This window comes from Aulonocara sp. 'chitande type north' Nkhata Bay, linkage group LG20, assembly GCF_057382095.1.
Source record: "Aulonocara sp. 'chitande type north' Nkhata Bay isolate Kocher_YH1m ecotype deep benthic linkage group LG20, A_spYH_male_GT1.1, whole genome shotgun sequence".
NCBI lineage: Eukaryota > Metazoa > Chordata > Actinopteri > Cichliformes > Cichlidae > Aulonocara > Aulonocara sp. 'chitande type north' Nkhata Bay.
This window is the reverse complement of record NC_141363.1, coordinates 8,031,266-8,050,826: the sequence shown is the minus strand read 5'-3', so window position 1 is coordinate 8,050,826 and position 19,561 is coordinate 8,031,266. Positions and strand designations below refer to the sequence as shown.

The 19,561-nt window shown below is 39.3% G+C and overlaps 1 protein-coding gene across 9 annotated transcripts in view; it reads right to left on the bottom strand.

Moving 5' to 3' along the window:
* cacna1db (calcium channel, voltage-dependent, L type, alpha 1D subunit, b) overlaps window positions 1-19,561 on the bottom strand; it is an 88,831-nt gene that overhangs the window by 48,542 nt on the left and 20,728 nt on the right. For all 9 annotated transcript variants that reach the window (XM_086278674.1, XM_086278675.1, XM_086278668.1 and 6 more), the window contains exons 4-6: window positions 6,350-6,489; window positions 5,562-5,704; window positions 1,210-1,362 (exon numbers count right to left, since the gene is read on the bottom strand). In XM_086278674.1, coding sequence (XP_086134800.1) covers window positions 1,210-1,362; window positions 5,562-5,704; window positions 6,350-6,489 — 436 coding nt within the window. The remainder of the gene's footprint in view (window positions 1-1,209; window positions 1,363-5,561; window positions 5,705-6,349; window positions 6,490-19,561) is intronic.

The window sequence follows — 19,561 nt, the reverse complement described above, 5'->3', positions numbered from 1 at the left end:
ATCATTTCACGTATGTTCTTTGTCCAAGTTTAAATCTCATGTTGCATCTTCATTCTTAGTGTGTTATAATCTATCTATTTTCAAGAATGTGGAGTTTTTTTCCTCCAGCATTATTTTTAAGAGTTCCCCATCACTGTATTTTCTTTGATTCTGACATTATGATTGGATTATTACTTCATGCAAAGATAATAATAAAGTTAAGTTTAAACTATATCCGTGATAAAATAGGTATCAGGAATCCATAGAGCCATTCATGCATTCCTCTGTGTCACACTTTAAAATTTCACTGTTCAGTATTCTGACATTATTCCATCATCATAGGAGCAATGCAGAAAATTATGCTATACACTAACATTAATTACAGTTTGCCCCAGCACCCCACGCTTACAGTTCACTCACTGTAGATTAGCCCACATGTTAAACTTTCCACCTTTTTAATCAAATAACCACAGTGCTTCTACACACACAAATTCAAACATGTGGCCTCTTCCTTTTTTGGATGCATGCCCCTCTGACCTATCCAAAAACCTAAAAAAAAACACATGCTAAATGCTATTTTTCAGGGCTGGTGAACACACAGTGGCTTTGATTAAAGCGAGATTCAATCCTGCTCTGTCGCGACCTCTCGACTTTACCCTACTGTGCTTCTCCTGAAGTCACCAGGCAAACAGAACAGATGAAAGCAAGAAAGGGAGAGAAAGAAGGCGAGATTACGTGAAAGGTGTATGAGAGGGAGAGTGACACGCCACAATAACAGTTGTCGTAATGCAGCAAATCCCTGTTACTTAAGCTGCTTCAATCCCGTCAGTCAGCCATTTTAGACTATAACTGTGATTTTATGTATGTGTCTTTGTGTACATATGTGCTAATGTCCATCAACATGTCCCTTTTTTTCTGATACACTGACATCAAAGAGTAATGGTAAAGCAAAGGTCAAGCATGTTTACATAATAGCTAGATATTAGTCATTTAATCACTGGATTTAATCCACCATCTGCTGTTCTGCCCTGTTTTCAGTGGCTTGTCACCATTCACATAGGTACATGTGTCCATTCATTTTCAGGGACAGGGATTGAATCCTGAGTCTGTTCTAAGGTGACGTGTATGCCTGTTTACATTACATTATGGAGTACAAATCCCTCTTTTAACAGGTGTCTGTAGAAAGTGAAGCAGACGTGTAGTAGCAGACAAGAAAGGAAGATACCTTACCTGTTTCTGTCATGTAACAGGTGGCATGCATTTTGCCAATAAAAAGCTCCAGGCCAATGATGGCATAGATAATAATGACAAAGAGGACCAGCAGAGCGATGTGAAGCAAGGGAACCATGGCTTTAATAATGGAATTTAAAACCACCTGTAAACCTGCAAAAATATAAAGAAGCTAAAGTCAGTCAGAAGAAGCATCAGTTTTACTCTGCGGGAATTGGGACAGATGCAAAAAGACAAAAACACAAATTATTTACCCAATCATTTAACCAAGCCATGATATGATTATCAATCATATAATGCCCATGATAACAATGATTATGCAAGAAAGCAAACAAAGGACCAAAATATTAAGGCCTAATTAGACTGTAAATAATGAATACGACTCCAACAAACACTAATGGTAACCCTTTACATGGTAAATCATGGCATTTGATGTTGAAAGGTACTGTAAAAAGTAATCAGCTGAAATCCGTACTGATACCACAACATTGCATCTAAATGAACATGAGTCTCTTCCTATTATTCACTAAATATTCTTAAAAGAATCTATCTTGGAAATATAAAATAAACAGACATAAATGTGAGAGCTGCAAATAACTTTTATTTTCATTATCAATTTGTCTTATAGTATTTTCTCAGTATTAAGGCATTTTCAATAAATAAAATACAAGAAATAATGAAAGATGAAGTTCCTAATGTGGGGTTAGTGATCGTTTTGTTTGACAAACAGTCCAAAAAAATACAAAGCCTGCAAATTTATTAAGAAGGTGGAACTGTATTTAACCATCAAGACTTTATTGGATTAATAAAAAGAGTTTACATTTATTTCTTTTTGATAACCAGCTACAGAACAAAATCTCTAAACGCTTAAAAAAAAAATCACTTTTCCAGTCAAAGTTTGTTTAGCTAGCAACTGGCACGTAGGCAACCTACTGTATGTTTTGCTATACAATACATAGGTATACAGAAACTTGCACACAAACACTGTATTCACATTAGTGCAAATGTACACATTTGTAAAAATGCACAATTTCTTACAAAAGTCTAATTATATCAGTGGATAGGAATGAAAGCTAGCAAAAGATCCTCTGCTTTACTAGCTAACGGGTTGAAACATCCCAGCTAAATCAGACTGCAAAGACAAGACAAACGTTAAACTCAGTTTCAGTATAGAACTGAAACTCAATGCATCTTCATCTGTCCCAGAGGTACTTTTTTCCTCAGACCTAGCAAATGCTACGTTGCTATGGCAACTCAAAGAATGTAGACACATTAGGGCATGTGTTGATTTAAGGTCAAATGTGTGCTGAAAACAGAAACACTGAAGGAAAAAAGTATATAATGAATGATAAAGAAACTGGGTAATATGATAGGACCTACACAAACTTCTAAGAGCTAATGTTTAACCAACCATCTTATTTTTATTTTGGTAAACTACCTTTGCACTGCTAACAGTCAAGTGTCTTTGGAGGGCAGTGGAAGGAATACAATACTCAAATAACCCAACAGCACAAACTAACAAAAACCTCACTAAATAGTTAGTGATAACAGTTCCAGAAATGACTACAGAAATGTTCCAGTAGGCCCAGCCTGGACGTCAATAAAAGGTTGGAGTGGGTATAGCAGACAGTAAAGTTAGCAAGTCAAAGCACAGGTCATGCTGCTTTACTGTTGCTAGCACCGTGATTAAATTTTAAAGTGTTTAATACAACACAGTGAATATTTCACTTAGCGAGACAGTGAGATAGTGCTTTATCAAAATGTATACACTTGCTACTTTGTAATAGTCCATCATTCTTTTACCCACATCCTACCTTGGCCACTAAAAGAAGTTTTGAGCTGTTTCATAAACAGGCGGATTATTGAGATCAATAAGCCAAATAAAGACTAAAGAATATATAATTTAAGGTCTTTTTATTTTCAGTTCAAGTCATTTTTATTTTATATAAAGCCAAATCACAACAACAGTCATCTTAATATCACCTTTATATTGTAAGATAAAAATCTTATAATAATTCAGAGAAAAGCTCAACAATCAGACGACCCCCCTATGAGCAAGCACTTGGTGACAGTGGGAAGGAAAAGCTCCCATTTAACAGGAAGAAACCTCCAACAGAACCAGTCTCAGGAAGGAGCAGCTGTTTGCTGCCATGAGGGGAGGGAGACAGGACAAAAGACACATGTATCATTTGTGTGATATTACAAAGTACTATGTAGTACCTATGGTAGGGTAACTGACTTTGTGATTGCAGCTCATCTTCATATCTTTATTTTTTTTTGCTAGTCTTGTGCTTTTCATACAGCTACTATAAGAAACCTCGTTCCTGCATGTTGTGATTCATTTTATGGCTCTTTTTTCCTTGTTAACAATACTATCAAGATTACAACATCTCAGTGCATAATCACACATTTTTGGGTAGCTTGCTTGCTTACATAAAAACTTTAACAAGCATCCAGTGAAACTCCTTAAGGATGTTTTATTTATTCCTGCATAATCCCTGCCATCCTGAATGACTAAAAACTTTTAATTCAATATCAGTTCAATTCAATTTCATTTATATAGCGCCAAATCACAACAACAGTCGCCTCAAGGCGCTTTATATCAAAAACAAGCATTTAAATATTACTGAATGAATTTTAAATAATTATCTGATAGCAGTTCTAACGGCTTGTTATTACAAATGCTGATGCGATAACGACACCAGAAACAACAGACTCGGTCAGGGTCACCATGTCCTACTTCTCAACTGCATCCTGCCCATGTTTACCTGTCACCTTTGTTTGCAGAGAAAAACATAGAGTAGTTGATATTTGGCCATGCTGACTAATAAAAGCCAGTTAATTACCTTCAAATGCATTTAAAACATATGAGAACTGCTGTTTTGCCTCAAGGACAAATGACCAGAAACACTCCAGCTGCTTGAAATACACTTTACTTGGGTGTTTTAAGGTTGCCATAGTGACTGTCTTTGCAGAGACAATTCAGCTGAGCTGGAATAGAAATCTAATAACATAACAGAGAGAACCTGGGGACAGCAAAGAAGTGTTTTTCACACAAAACACCGGGTTGAATAAAACATAACAGGCTGAAAATATCAACACAATGTTAATGTGAAATACATGGTCCCCTAATTCAATAAGTTCCATATTGTAATAAAACACAACTTTGAAATCACTGAAAAATTGGGCTACTCATAAGACTGGATGACAAAGCTAGGTAAGCACAAAAGAAGATGTGTTAAAGGTGTCTTATAATAAGAAATAAGAAAATGTCCCTAGTGCAAACGCTAACTTATGCTAACAGCACATGAAAGGCTCTGAGGCTCTGTCAGCTGTGTACCCCACCTCTCGCCCTGTAACAGCTGGAATAGGCTCCAGCCCAACTGTGACCCTAAACTGGATAAGTGGAATAAAATGAATAGTTGGAGCAGGTGGAACCATGCTAACTCAGAACAGATCATTTTCACTAAACACACCTAATGATAATTTAGACTAATAACACGCCGTAGTTATGCATTTAGGAGAAAATAGTTCAAACAAATCTACTGTTTTTTAAATTTTTCATTGAATTTTATGCCAGTAGGAAGTTGGGACGTGGCCATGCTTGCCTCCGTATCCTATTATGTAGATTCCATTACTATAGTGCCATACTCTTCACATCCCATATGTGCACAGCGTTTTTCATCTGCATACCATACTTTGCTCCAAAACCGGTACGCATTAATGTGTGTATCACAAAAGTGTCCCGTGCACACAGATGCTGGCTTTTGAAATGTGCACCAATAACAAGCCAGATGTTTCCTTCCTTACTCAGAGTCCATGACTCATGTCAACATGTGATCTGTTGTGTCTTTAGTGTTTTAATTATGTGCAAGTGACACCAATCCAGCTTTTGAGGATACAGTATTTTATGTTTGCTGGGTACACCCATTTCTCAAGACTATGTGGGTGTGAACATCTGGTTCCAATAGCAAACACGTATCTATCTGTCCCTCACTACACCGATGAATCCTCCGCTTCTTTTTAATGTGTCTCAGAGCAATCCTTCACATGTTTTGATTTCTGTAATTTCAGCAGCTGTTTAGTCCCATTATTTTCTCCCCAAATATATTTCCATTGTGTTTTGTGAGATTTTGGGGTTTTTTCTACTTCCATTGTGTGTTTCAGTGCCATGACAGGATCACGTGCATCCAAGCATACATTATCTACACTCATCTCAACCCAGTCACTGTGAAATTAGCTGAGAACTCCTGTGTGAGTTCATAGGGCGCTTAAATAAAGAGAAGATTAATTGGTTTGGACTTAAGGGCGTAAAACATGTACATTTATTCCACATTTTTATGTTTACTCACTGGGAACTCCAGAGACAAGGCGAAGGGGTCGTAGCACGCGAAAGGCTCGGAGGGCCTTGACGTCAAACCCTCCAGGTTTGCCTCCAGACTGACCACCAGAATCTGCATCTTTGGTTATCATCTCCAGAACCACACTGAACAACCTGGAGATGAGAGAGGGGGAGAGAGAGGGAGATAAAATATAGAGAAAGTGAGGCAGAGGCATGTAAGGGAAGAAGCAGTAATGGCAATGTGATGAAAACAGAGCAGAAAAAGATAAAAGCAAAAGAGTCAGAAAGCAATGAACAAAGCCGTGAGTCCTCTTTGTTCTTGTCTCTCTGTTCAAGCACCTGCCTGTGCAAGTGTGCATGGTTTGTGTGTGTGCTCTTTACATATGTCTATGGATATTTACCTTTAGTTTTTCACACCTCATCACAGTTTACATTGAAGTCCCACAGGAGCCAGGTGGTCTACTGATAAACCGTCACTCTATACAAAGCCATATATTCGTGTCTTTGTGCGTGTATGAGTGTGCACTTTGGTGCATGTGCTCAAAACATCACTATTGTAGTGATACAGGACAGAATTTAAAAGGTCATGATTCATTTTTGATTGAGAGAGCGGAAGGCCAGATGTTGGGCTAAGTTGCGCAAATGCACAAATATGTGTTATACCATCTTTTTTCAAGTACATGGAAGAGAGCGTAGAAGATGTGCGCATGATTGGTTTCTTATGTAAAAAGAATTGTGTGCGTGTGCAAATGTGTATTTGTACGTATATCCTGCATTATGTGCTACCTGTAAACTCACCCCACAATGACAATGACAAAGTCCAGCATGTTCCAGCCGTTTCTGACGTAGGAGTTTTGGTGCATCACCAGACCGTAGGCAATAATCTTCAGAAATGTCTCTATTGTGAAAATGATGAGGAAGGCATACTCTACTGTCTCCTGCATAGAGGGAACAGAAACAAGGAAGAAAACAGGTGTAAAGAGGAGAGGGGTGGAAAACAATGAAAGATGTTTATTTAAACTTTGCGACCTTGTTGGACAATGGTGTGTGCAACGACTTGCAGCCGCACCAGGTATCTGTTATCAATAAAAGGCAAACGGTCAATGACCATGTTTTCAATCCCAACCCCCCCCCCCTCCTAGCACATTCAACAAATGTAGCCTGCGTGTGCTGAGCTAGAGGACATGCTGACTAAAAAGACAAAAAAAACCCTGAAGAAGTACTTTAAAAATTAATCCTAAATCTATTCAGCCAGATGAAATCAAGATTAAAAAAGGTAATATTTCATCCATGGACATAAAGCACGTCATCAAACAGAAATCTCTCTAATAATCCGCTGATCAATTATCAGTTGAGTTACTATAATAAGCTTATAATATTGACATGAAAACACCGCTTTAAAATGCATGAATTTTCACTGATACAAACTCGGTGAACTCTGTGGTATTTATGGTGTATATCTCTTTATGAGCCAAGACAGCCTCGCCAGTTTTGTTTGTATTTATATCTATACACATGTAAGACATGTCTTCTTCTTCTTCTTTTTCTTCAGGCTGCCACAGGGGTCACCACTGCACATCATCTGCTTCCATTTCAGTCTAACCCTAGCATCCTCTTCTGGCACACCAATCCCCTGCATGTCCTCCTTCACTACATCCACAAATCCTTTCTGTGATCTTTCTCTTTTCCTCCTGCCTGGCAGCTCCATCTTCAACATCCTTTTCCCATTATACATGCACTCTTCCTCCCATGTCCACATGTTTGTGAGGTGTGACAATTTAAATCTAGATCTTAAGGAACCATATCATTCCTTAAAATAAAAGTTTGCTAAAGAGTCTACATATAAGGCTTGCAATAGTGCGCTGTGTTCATTCTGATGATTTATTCGTATTTTCATGATTCAGGCTTCAAGTGTGTCAATATAAAATAAAACTGAAACAGCATTTGCCGTAGTGTCACAAGTGCAGGAGCAGACATCATGATGCATTGAGAATAGACATAACACAACAAGCAGAAACAAACTTTCCAGTAGTGATGTTTTAAGTTAAATGTGGCTCAGTCCTGAAATGTTCAGGTACCCATAAGCATATCGCACAAGTGTTCTAGTTCAAGAATGGACTGTGACTCTGGTTCTGAAAGTAAAGAAAATTGTGAGTTTTTCATGAGTACATGATGTTTGCACCAAAAGAAAAAAGAAAAAAACAGAAAAGACAATCATAATATGTCTTTTGAGAGCTCAAGATTTTATACAGCAGCAGCATTGTGAAATATGATGTAACACCGGCTTTATATGGAAGGATGTGACTGTGGGTGGAAATGACCCCCTTTCATTCATTTGCATTCAGGTGAACCTCATAAACACAGCTCAGGGAGAGATGTACTGAAAGCCAACAACACAAAATCCAAATGAGGACGTCGCAAAATTAATGGCGCTGTGTGACTGACACATCATCTCGGGCAAAAGTGGTGCAGAAAAACCGAAGCGGTGACCACTAAGCAGCAGACATGCTGCCAGTGCGTATATTTTGAGGCCAAAAAACAGAAAAGATGAAAAGTCTTCAAGTCATACTGTATGTCCTGGTGCATCATCAGCATGTTTCCATGGTAACTATGTGCCCGGTAATGCAAATATGTCCCAGAATTTGGATATTTCCACATACACACACACATCTATTTATTGTGCTTACACATTATTTCACTTTCTCACCTCCACTTTCTTTTTCTCTCACACAGAAACACATTTCTCTCTCCTACGTATCTCACTCTCTCCCTTTCTCTCTCTTTCTGCCTCTCCCACACACAACTTTCTCTCTCTCTCTCGCTTTCTCTCCGCTTGTCATCCTCTCTCTGTCTCTTATTTACGAACCAAAAGGTTAGTGAGTCGGCAGGTTTTAAGGCCCATTAAGTTAAGCACTCCTGTTGTTGATTTAAAGGACGCAGACACGCAGAGCGCACTCGGACAGCGTGCGCAAAGATACGTGGTTACTGAAAGAGACTGACGACATCAGCAGCACGCACACTCAGACTTCACACCCACACAAGTGGGCAGAGAGACCTGCAATGATACACAAACTCAAACCATGCTTCTGAAAAGCAGCAAGTCAATCAGACCAACACTTTCACTGAAAAATTTTAAATGCCGCTGGCAATGGTGGCTTAAAGAATAACACTTAATCAGCAGCCACTCTAGGCTACTATAGTGTTATTTTTTTTTAGTTTTAGCTCTAAGTGCATTGACTCTTTAGATTAACTGTGATTATGCAATTTATCCATGCAGTCTACTTAAGATTACAGACGTATTTTCTTTTCAGGCAGCCACTGGAGCTCTGAGCATCACTGTGCAAACAGATGTACAGTAAGCCTACAAATAACAGGCACAAACAACAAAACATAGCAAGCTGTCGAGCGGCCACGTCACACCAGCGTCAGTGCACCCAGACATTGATTCTAAAGTCTCTGTAACAACAGCAGGAAGGATGGATGCTTCATTCTTCCAAAAGACATCCTGGATTTGATGTTTTAATGATGGTGGCGGAGACAGCTGTCTGACAAAATCTCCTACAGCTGACCCCACTGGGGGTCACAGCTGGTGAGTGCTAAAGCTATTCCATATGATGTCCATTCTTATCAAAAGCACTCACCCCTCATGTGTGATGAATGGAGGCATTGTCAACATGGAACGAGGATAACAGTGGTCACTCAGACCTGTTTACCCGCTGTCGTTCAGTGTGATCTGGAAAGTTTTAAATCTCTAGTGCAGGAAACATGTTTTTTTTCCAGTTATGAAACTTTTAAATTAAAATATATTTGTCTTTTATGACTTCAGTATTTTTTGTATTGAGTAGGCAGAATGTTTTCTTGGACACCAATGGCAAGTAATGTTAAATTTAATAAACATAACCCCGTCTCCTAATTTCAGCTGTGTTCCAACACAATGAAAAGATAAAAGACAACAGATAAGACTTGTATATGCACGGCAGTGACAACAGATGCAAAGGAATTGTCAGCATGAACTTCTAGTTGTTATGAGTGGCTGTGTGCAGACAGGAATAGGACCCAAGGTGCAGACTCCAGAGACAGTCGTGAACTCAAAACAGCTTTAATGTTAAACTCAAAATATAACATAACTGGAAAAAATAAAAATAAACTTACACCGGAGGACTGACAGAACACACAGCTAGGTAAACAGTAGATCGCGACACAGACACAAAGAAACACAGGGCTCAAATACACAGAGGGAGCAATCAGGGAATGGGTAACAGGAGGGAAACAGCAGGGGCAAATCAGGCCTAACGAGACAAGGGGAAGCAAAACCAGACACATTAACATCAGACATGGACTTTCAAAGTAAAACAGGAAACCCATATCACCGACTGAACAAAAGACACAGACTCACATGCAGGCACTACAACAGAGGGAACAGAGACGTGGGACCAGGGCAGACACAGACACTGGCTGGACACGGGGATATAGCAACTAAGGATACACAGAGACGCGAACTAGACAAGGGGATACAGCTGACAGGGGAGACAGAGCAACTAGAGAAGACAGAGACATAAACCATAAGACAGAATTCAAAGAAACCAAAGACTGGAAATAATAAATAATAAACTCAAAAACCTTGGGTCAACGACCCAGGCATCCTAGCACTAGTGAGATTTAACTATACCTTTATAAGCAAAATTGCAATAAATAAGAAAAGAGTTGGCGAGATCACGTCATTATGCAAACTTTATTACTTTTAGGGGAATTTAGTGAGTGGAGCAACTCACAAAAATGTCAAAGACAGGCTTGTGTTTTGAGTGCCTATCTGTTCGCAGTTCAGTCTTGTGCAATATAAAACTGATATGTAAATGTTTCTGGGTCAAACCTAGAACTCATAGGGCTTTGGCAACTTTTAACAGAAAGCTGAAGGCTCAGTCAAACACGAAGACAGCCTATTCAGATGCTGTCAGATTAATGGAAAAATGGCCTGCATTTGTATAGCGCTTTTCTAGTCCCTAAGGACCCCAAAGCGCTTCACACTACATTCAGTCATTCACCCATTCACAAACACATTCACACACTGGTGATGGCAAGCTACATTGTAGCCACAGCTGCCCTGGGGCGCACTGACAGAGGCGGCACATGTCTTAAGCTTAAGTTTAAAAAACATTTTTACATCGGTTTGGCAAAGCTGTTAAATTTGCATTTTCTACTGTACCTCAAACAAATATGAGTTTGACAAATATGTATCAAAATGTTTTGATTTAGATCCAATACAGAAAAACATAAACTGAGATACGTCTACAAGGTCTGCAAACTCTTTACCAGAAATGGAAATATCCTTTATGCAAGTTTTTTTTTTTTTTTTTTTTAAATCAAAAACATGCAAATTCACTGCTTTGGTCTTTTCATACTGCAGAACTATCCAGATGCTCTGTATGAGTAACTCAGCTGCTGAGAAAATATTGGTATTTCAACAATGGCCATGTCTTTATCTGTGTCTTAATTGTTAACGGTGTTAACTGAGAGTGGTGTCTCAACAGCAGCTGGGGGGGGGGGGGGAGCCAGTTAACGTCAACAAGCCTAACAATTCAGAGCTGTTTCTCAGTGATAAGAGCCTTCAAAGCACACATGAACACACACCTGCCTACATCCAATTTAGCATTCTTGCCTTGTCCTCTTGTTGTTTACACAGGAATGATATGTTCGCTGTTCTGTTTAGTGAACAGCTGACAAATTGTGTGTGTGTGTGTGTGTGTGTGTGTGTGTGTGTGTGTGTGTGTGTGTGTGTGTGTGTTTCAGCGAACTGGATTTAGGTCGTGACTTGGGAGTAAGGCCGATAATGAAGAGTGGAGATTACCACAGGACAATGGAGACAACAAACGTAGTGCATAGGTGATCTCACAATGCAAGTTGCATACACATAAAAAACCTAATGAATACACATTTGCATGGTAGAAAGATAGAAAAAGTTGTCATGTTAAATGTTACAGCTCATGACAGTACAACTGGAAAATAGAAGCTGCATCTGAACAAACACGAGACTGTTGGAACAAGAAGATGAGACCAAAGTGGAGATGTCCGGATGTTTGGTGAAAACCAGAAACAGGTCATACCAGCTGTTGGTGGAGGGGTACACAGGATCTGGCTACCTTGTAGTCACTGAGTTTACCATGAACTCCTCTGTAAGTATTCTGGAGTCAAATGTGAGGCCATCTGTCCAACTGCTAAAGCTTGTTAGAGCATACAACAGGACAATGGGTCCAAGCGCAGCAGCTAATCTACAACAGAAAAGCTGAAAACACAAGACAATCAAGGTGTTGCAAAGCCTAGACCTCAAGCTGATTGTAACGCTGTGATGGGACCTTAAGAGAGCTGTGCGTAAACAATTGCCTTTAGGCCAAGCCATTATGCAGACAAGAACAGAAGCAGCAGATAGCAGTAGGACAGGTGCAGGGATGCAATGCTATTAATTAAAAGTAAACACTTCCTGTATCTGCTTCACTTTAAAAGCTTTCCAGTGAAATTACGTATTATGACGTTTATTGTGAAGCAGCTGCGGGGAGACTTCAGCACTTCATGAACATGGAGAGGCGCTTTCAATTTTGCTATTTGTCTGTTTAAATATCTCGACTGAATAACAACCTGCAAGTACTCTTCTTGTTTTTAAGCCCATAATAAGGTAAGGATTATAGGAACTATCAAAGCCTACAATGCACAGAAGTGGATTTATTAAGTGTAGTCTTTAAGCAGACTTTGGTCTCTGCCCTGTTACATACCTAGCTATAGCACACATGCTATGATGATATATAATACATATTAAATCCCTTTTATTCTTCCCATCCCCGAGGGATTCCTGGATAGTAAGTGGAGTGTGAGAGAAGCACGTGGCGCAGACCTGAAGCTGCCTCTGCATGAGAGAACTGGAGCGGGGTTGAGTGCTGACCAGGAGAGAGAAAAAGCTTGACGGGGTCGTGTATGTGTGTGTGTGTGTGGGGGGGGGGGGGGGGGGGGGGGTGACACACACACATCTAAACACTGTCAACACACGTCGGTCTTTGGCCTTTTGTTCTGCTAAAAGTGAGGATCCAGAACGAATGTTGTGTTTGTTTTTGTCATGTTCTTCCTCAAAGGACGGCATCCCCGGTGTTTGTTTCCTGTGTCCGAGCTCAGTGAAAAATGCTCCTCCCGTGCTTGTAACAGGGATGCTGTCGCCATGGAAATCAGGCTTGTTGCATGTGTGGGCAGAGAATGAAACTTGGAGTGCTTAAGTGAGGGATACTCAAGACGACTGCCTCTGGTACACCCTACTGGTTTAGATGAACAGGAGATGCCCTACATTCAGTTTTCAGTCCTTCAGCTTGAAAATAATACTTTTACGCCATCAAAATACGAAAGACATTAAAGAAAATTTGAGGATAATAAAACGTATGATCCAAATAATGCACATTATGTGTTACTATTACTGTTTAATTGTTATAACGCTTTTTAATTACATATACTCGCTTCCTATTGTGTGGAGGAGCGATCAATCTGCCAGTGGAGCTGAAGACAACAGAAAAAGGCCTTTTGTGTTCACTGTAAGCATTTAGGGTCAGTTTAGTAAAACAGGATGGCAGCGAGCATTAATCTCCTTGTGCAAAATGACTTTGTACACTATGGCATAAGATGCGTTTGCTTCCCGTAGAGAGCAGCACAAACTGAGGTCCATCCACTCCCAGTGAAACAGCTTAATTGATTTAAGGAGGAGCAGCGAGTCCTGTAAGCTCCAAAATCCCCTGTTTTGGGAGCTAGACAAGAAATTTTGCTTGCTTGAGCTAAAGCCAAAAGAGCTGACAGTCTGTGTGCAGCGGATGAACAAAATGTCCTAGTTGATGTTTTTGGACTTACAGAGACTCTAGACCATGTTTTCAATCAAGCACAGTTTGGGTTATGAGCACTCAGGTAGAGCTGTGCTGTTGATATGAAAAGATTTAAAAGGTTATGCTCCATGTGAGCTTAATGATTGCAATGCAGCAGCTACATTTCTTTAGTATTTTAACTGGGCTGTGCGACAGATGATTGGCAGCTCTTTTCTGCACACCAGTCCTTCACTAGACTGGACAAATGCGCAAATTGCTGCACTGCCAGTTTTAAGAGCAAACTCTGGTACATTTGTGTTTTCTTTAATAAATCTAAATTGCCACACACATAAATGAATGCCCCTGAAAACCAAATCAATCAGATGATCTAGCAATTACAAGGTGACAGTGGGAAGAAAAAAAATCCCTTGTAACAGGAAGAAACCTCACTCCAACAGGGTCAGCCTTCTGCAGTGTTCTACACTAAATTCTACCCACTTTAACGCATTTAATTACATGTAAATTTTCCATGTAATTGTGTTACAAAAGTACAGTGTCACATGTTAAATTTAATGGAATCTGGTCAAATGAATGTATTTTGCATCCATTCAGTTTATGTCAAGCAGATTTGCAAAGATATTATAGGTATTTGCAACAAACAACGTTTCTATACTTCAGCTGCATTTAACACAAAACTCTTGCTTCGAGTTTATTGAGAGTAAAAAAATATTTTTTTTAACGTGTGGGGGAGGGGGAAAGAGAAGACGAAAAGGAGAGTACAGGGAGGACGGATGAAGCACAGACTATGGGAGAGAGAAGACAGATTTTTGCAGTGTGCACAAATGTGGAATAATATTTTGTATCACATGGTAGATATCTGTGGACAAGTAGTTGTTCTTATTATAGTATTTTCTACTCCACTTGGAGGACATGTGTAGGTGGTACCCTTGTTTGCACATTCAGAAAAATTGAGAGGGCACGTGGACGTCTGCCTCACATTCAGCCTCTGAAGTTAATGTGGGACAAAAGCAGGTGTTCACATACGCTGAGACAGTACAACCCCCATGTTAGCATGTATGTCAACCGAACAGGACTGAAATAGTTTAAAATATAATTATTATTTTTTTACAAGAGCATATACAAAGCATCTTTGTGCAGTGCTCATCTTTAGCTAACTGCCTGGCATGTATCTGATCAGGTTAGCCCTTAAATCATATAATGAAGTGATCATTCACTATTCACTGTAAGGATACACTCATATAATAATATGGAGTCTAAAAGAGGCAGAGTGCAGCGCGTGTATTTCTGTGTTTACATTGGCCAGTGTGTGCGTACGTGATGTGAACGTGTGTAACCATGATGACTCAATGTAACGCTCTGTGACTTTTCCCTCACAGAATAATTATATTAATTTGATATAATTGAGTTTCATTTTAACATGCACAGAGCACAGTTCTTCATGCAGGCGGTCAGTCTGCTCTGCATAAGCATGGCTCGTGTTTTTGCTGTTGTCTTGGGAAACTGCAACAGAAAAGTTGATGAGTATAAATGCAACGACATCACAGCGAGCCAGAGAGAAAAGAGCAGTGGACAATGAAGGGCAATGCATATGTGAGGAAAAAGGAAAATCACATATGCAGATAAAAACATTTTTTTAAAACTACTAACAGAATTGGATTAGTGTGAAATTAGTGTTTCTGTATATGATATCTTATAACTTTCACATTACCTTGTTGGATAAAATAAAAGAGTTAAGCGTGAAACAGAAACCTTTAAATACACACTGGTAACTTAAAATAAGCATAACATGCTTCACACAGGTAGTGAATCAGAATGAGTTACATACAGTGCAGTTATTCCTGCATGCTTGCTGTATACGTACACTCTGTCAATAGACTGTGGTAAAATGATAAGAATCAATTATTGTGTTCTCCAATATGAGAAAGTGGGAGCAGCAGTGGTGATTTGGCTGTACTCTGCAAGTGCCACATTATGTTGTGTGAATCTTTGCAGTTATGCTAGCAAGTAATTTTTTTTGCACTCTCCCAGTACACATGACCACCTAATTCATTATTTGAAAGTGGTTTGGCAGTCTTGGTTAGGATTAGTTGTCCTGATCTCACCTACAGATCTGCAGTAGTAGTTAACGAATATATTATGCAAACCAAAGCACTGATCAACTGTGTGTTAATGCTTGAAAATGTGTCAGTCTATCAAAAACAATAATAATAATGCAAATGCAGAGAGTAACAACGGCCAAAAACACTCTCACTAAACTGTGAAAACGAGCGCCATTATGTGGATTAAGGGGTTCAAATCATACTGGATCATTGTTAGTGCAGACTGTTTTCACGTTTATCTGTGCTGTTATCCTGAGGAAAGAGAAAAGCTCTCTGCCATCTTCGCTTCTCCTCCATGCTTCCCTCTTATCAGCCTTTGTGTAAGTTAAGGAGCTGCTGTGACAAGAGTCTGCTGTTGTTTAGCACACCGAAAGATAGCAGGCGAGGCAGAAATGTGTGTACCAAAACAATGCAGGACAAAAGCAGCTCCTCACTGAACGGCCTCTGTGGGCGAACACTTCCTTTCTCAAAGGAATTATGACACTGTTCTTTAGATTTAAGATTACCTATAAATAAATTTACATCGGTTCGGTGCAGTGTCATATGACGCTATTAGAAGAACCCATGGGGGGGAAAAAAACATGCAAAGATGTGTGTACTATACTGAGAAATAATCCATGACTGAATCCAGGAATGATCCCAATACTGAAACTAATTTCATTTGAATTGGAAGTGACACAATTCCAGACCCAGTTACATAAGGCTGTAAATAATCTGAGTGGACATGAGAGAAAGTGTGGAAATAAATGATTGGAGGTGACAGCAGTGGAGGTGTTAACTATAGAAAAGCTGTAAAATTGAGCAGTGACAGTCTGCAGATGGCTGCTATACTGACAAACCTACATTTCTTTTTCTGTCTGGTTCTTCACACCCTCGGTTGTTGAACACAACAGATTTGCTTTATCCTGCTGGGTGTATTCCCCCTTCTTCTAGCTCCATACATTAAGGATTTCAGTCTTCCCATCATGAGTAATGCAATACCATTGGCACCAGATACACAGAGCTACAAAGACTTCAGTGACAAAAGTGTCCAGGCGTCCCGATCTCAACATGAAAAGACTAAAGATACTAACATAAAAGCACAAACTAGCTTTTTTATGTTCTTGCTGGTTTTAAATAGCATTCCGGTTAGTTTATTTGGATCATTTTTTACTGTGTTTGATTGAAATTGACAGATTAAAATGCTTTTGATTATTTTTTTCCAATGGACCGTCTTTTTATGTGCTTTTGATAACCCAATTTATGCACAGTATATATGCCTGAGTGTATGCGTGTGTGACTGTATGCTTATAATCGATCACAAACAAGGAACATCACCATGCCTGACCTGCCTAACAAATCAGCTGGGAGCATCAGAGCACACACACACACAGAGCTGACGCAGGTTCAGTCGATGTCACTTCCCTCAGTGATGGTAATACGAGCTGTCATTAGGTTCAATGCAATGTGGCTCAGGCTGCATTGTGTATGTGGTTTGTGTGTGTTTAAACCATGGCAATTCAGCACCTAAGAGTTATTGTAGTATCCCATGATGTTCTGTGTATGAACTGCGATCCACTGCGATGATGTCACAGTGGATCACATGATTTGTCTGCTGATTGTTGTGTTTTTAAGCATGAAAAGAATCTAAATTAAATAGATCCCGATGCATGAATCGGTTCTCTATCGCCTAAAAAGGTGAAGAACCAAGCAAGACAAACACGAGGTGTCACATTGGCTCCTCTTTGGACTCTAAAGCCAAAGCCTGGTCTCTGTATGTCCTTCACCTCTAAAAAAAATCATTTTCTGTTTGTCTTTCTACTTTCGCCCTGTACTGGAAAAGCCCTCTGGAACAAGAGATTTTTTTTACTGATGTCAAATTACATCAGTAGCTGATGATGTGTCATGGTAATATCTACACAGGGGAAACCAAGGAGCTGTAGCCAGTCCCATACCAATCAGTGACAACATTAAAACCAACTGCTTAATAATGTATAGCTCCCCCTCGTGCAGAAAAAAGCGGCTCTGATCCATCGAGGCATGGACTCAGCAGGCATGGGTTTAATGTTGCACTAGAATAGTGGATAGCTATGCTGAAGTCTGATATTGTCCAGAACAGCTTCAAAGACTGTGGTTCTGAGAAGCACGGTGCCTCTGCAGGGCCTCTTTGTCCTCAAAAACATTCTTTGGCAGCTACACTACCACCTCTGCTAACTAACTTTATGAGAGTGTTTATGCATGGGAATATTTTTGTGGACGTCTGTGTATGCTCTTGTGAGAGTGTAAGAGAGTGCTTTAGTGTGATTCTGTCAGCAGGCCATTGCATGGTTGTTTGTGAGGTCACGGACATGTAGGTGAATCAACCAGACAGCCAGAAGCAGGCCAATCAGCTCCTATTAGCCCGTTTCCCTTTGGTCTTAATCAGATTAATGACAGCCAGAAAGGCTCAGGATGTCCTGCTCAAAGCAATGAGCAGGACATCAACAGAAGAGCCACCGATATTCCCATCTTTTTATTCTTAGGAGAAGAGGAAAGTTTTTCACAAAGATTATATCGGGCTGTGATAGAACCTTTTATCATGTATATTTCTCTCGTTTAAAAGCATATATATTTTAAGCTTTCATGAAAATGCTGAATTAAACAAGAAAGGTAGGTAGTCACACATGCATGCACACACCACTCGTTTTAATGATTAGGTCCATCTTTTTATCTACATGTTATATTCATGAGATAAACTGAAGTGGTTGCAATATAGACCATTACATATTTTCACCTCTACTGTTTATGTGCTGCAGGTTAGAGCTGGCAAAGATTCGATTTTTACTGTAAGCTTCCTGTCTGCGGCCCTCATCCCTCACAGATCTCTCATTTACAGAAATAGAGGTCTGTCCTGTGATATCATGTCAGATGTAGATGATACAGAGAGCTCTTTAATTCTCCCTAATTATTATACTGATAAGTCGTGACTTAGAGACACTGTCTCCTTCTGAAGGCCATACTTCATGCAGTAGTATGGTGTGTTTCATTATGGGAATCTGTATCGTCAAGACTAATTTATCTCCAAATTAAGTCAAACGTTATACATTTGTCCACGACCTGTAGATGTAGCTGATTATTAAAATAGATCTAGTTGTATCTGTTATATGAGTGTGCCAAAACAACTAAATAAAAGATAAACAACCAAGAAGTCATGTGAAATAAGATCAGATACTTTGCATTACTGTGTCAGAGTAGTCTGTCAAAAATCATGTCCTAGATGTGCATGTTAGAAAGTACCTCCTTTTAGTTAATGTCACTGGTTTCAGGACATCAGTCAGTCATTGCAAAGGATTGGCACCCAAGTATGTAAAATATAAATATAATAATTATGTATATAATTATGGTAACTTGCACAATTACTTTAAAGCCTGTAAAAATGATGGCACTAAACAAAAAATTGATTTAATTCCTCAAACATTATTGTAATGCTTTATTAAAATACTTTAATTCAAGCTAAAAATCTGCATTAAAATGGCAAATTCAATGTAAGGATGTAAAAAGATACATTTAGGAAAACTTTATCTCATGGACCTGACTGCATGTACCATCTTTGGACAAAGTAAAATCAATTTGGGATACACAGAAATTAAATTAAATTAAACTATTTTCAGATAAGAGATGTTCATAATCCAGATGTTGAAAGATGTTAAAAAGAGGTTAAGGTTAACAATCTTAACCTCTCCACTCTTGGCTCCTTCTGTCCTAACCTTTTTTTCCTGCTCTCATTATCACCTCCTTTTCCACCTTACACACTTCTCCCCTCTCTTGAACACTCTCCTGTCCTCCTTGTTCTCAATTTCTTATTCTTCTCTTCCTCCTCTCAGTCTGCCTCTCTCTCCTGTTGAGAGCCATCAACTCAGATACTGCACAAGTCTCCATGGCCACAGTTGTCACGGCAGCAGGCCATGTTGTATGTAAAATGCGAATGACAAACACAATGAATATAAACATCCAGTTAGTTAAAACAAACTGTAGGTAGCGCACATGCATGGAAACATGGAACACAGGGATAACACACAGAACCACACATGTATGCATTCCAACTC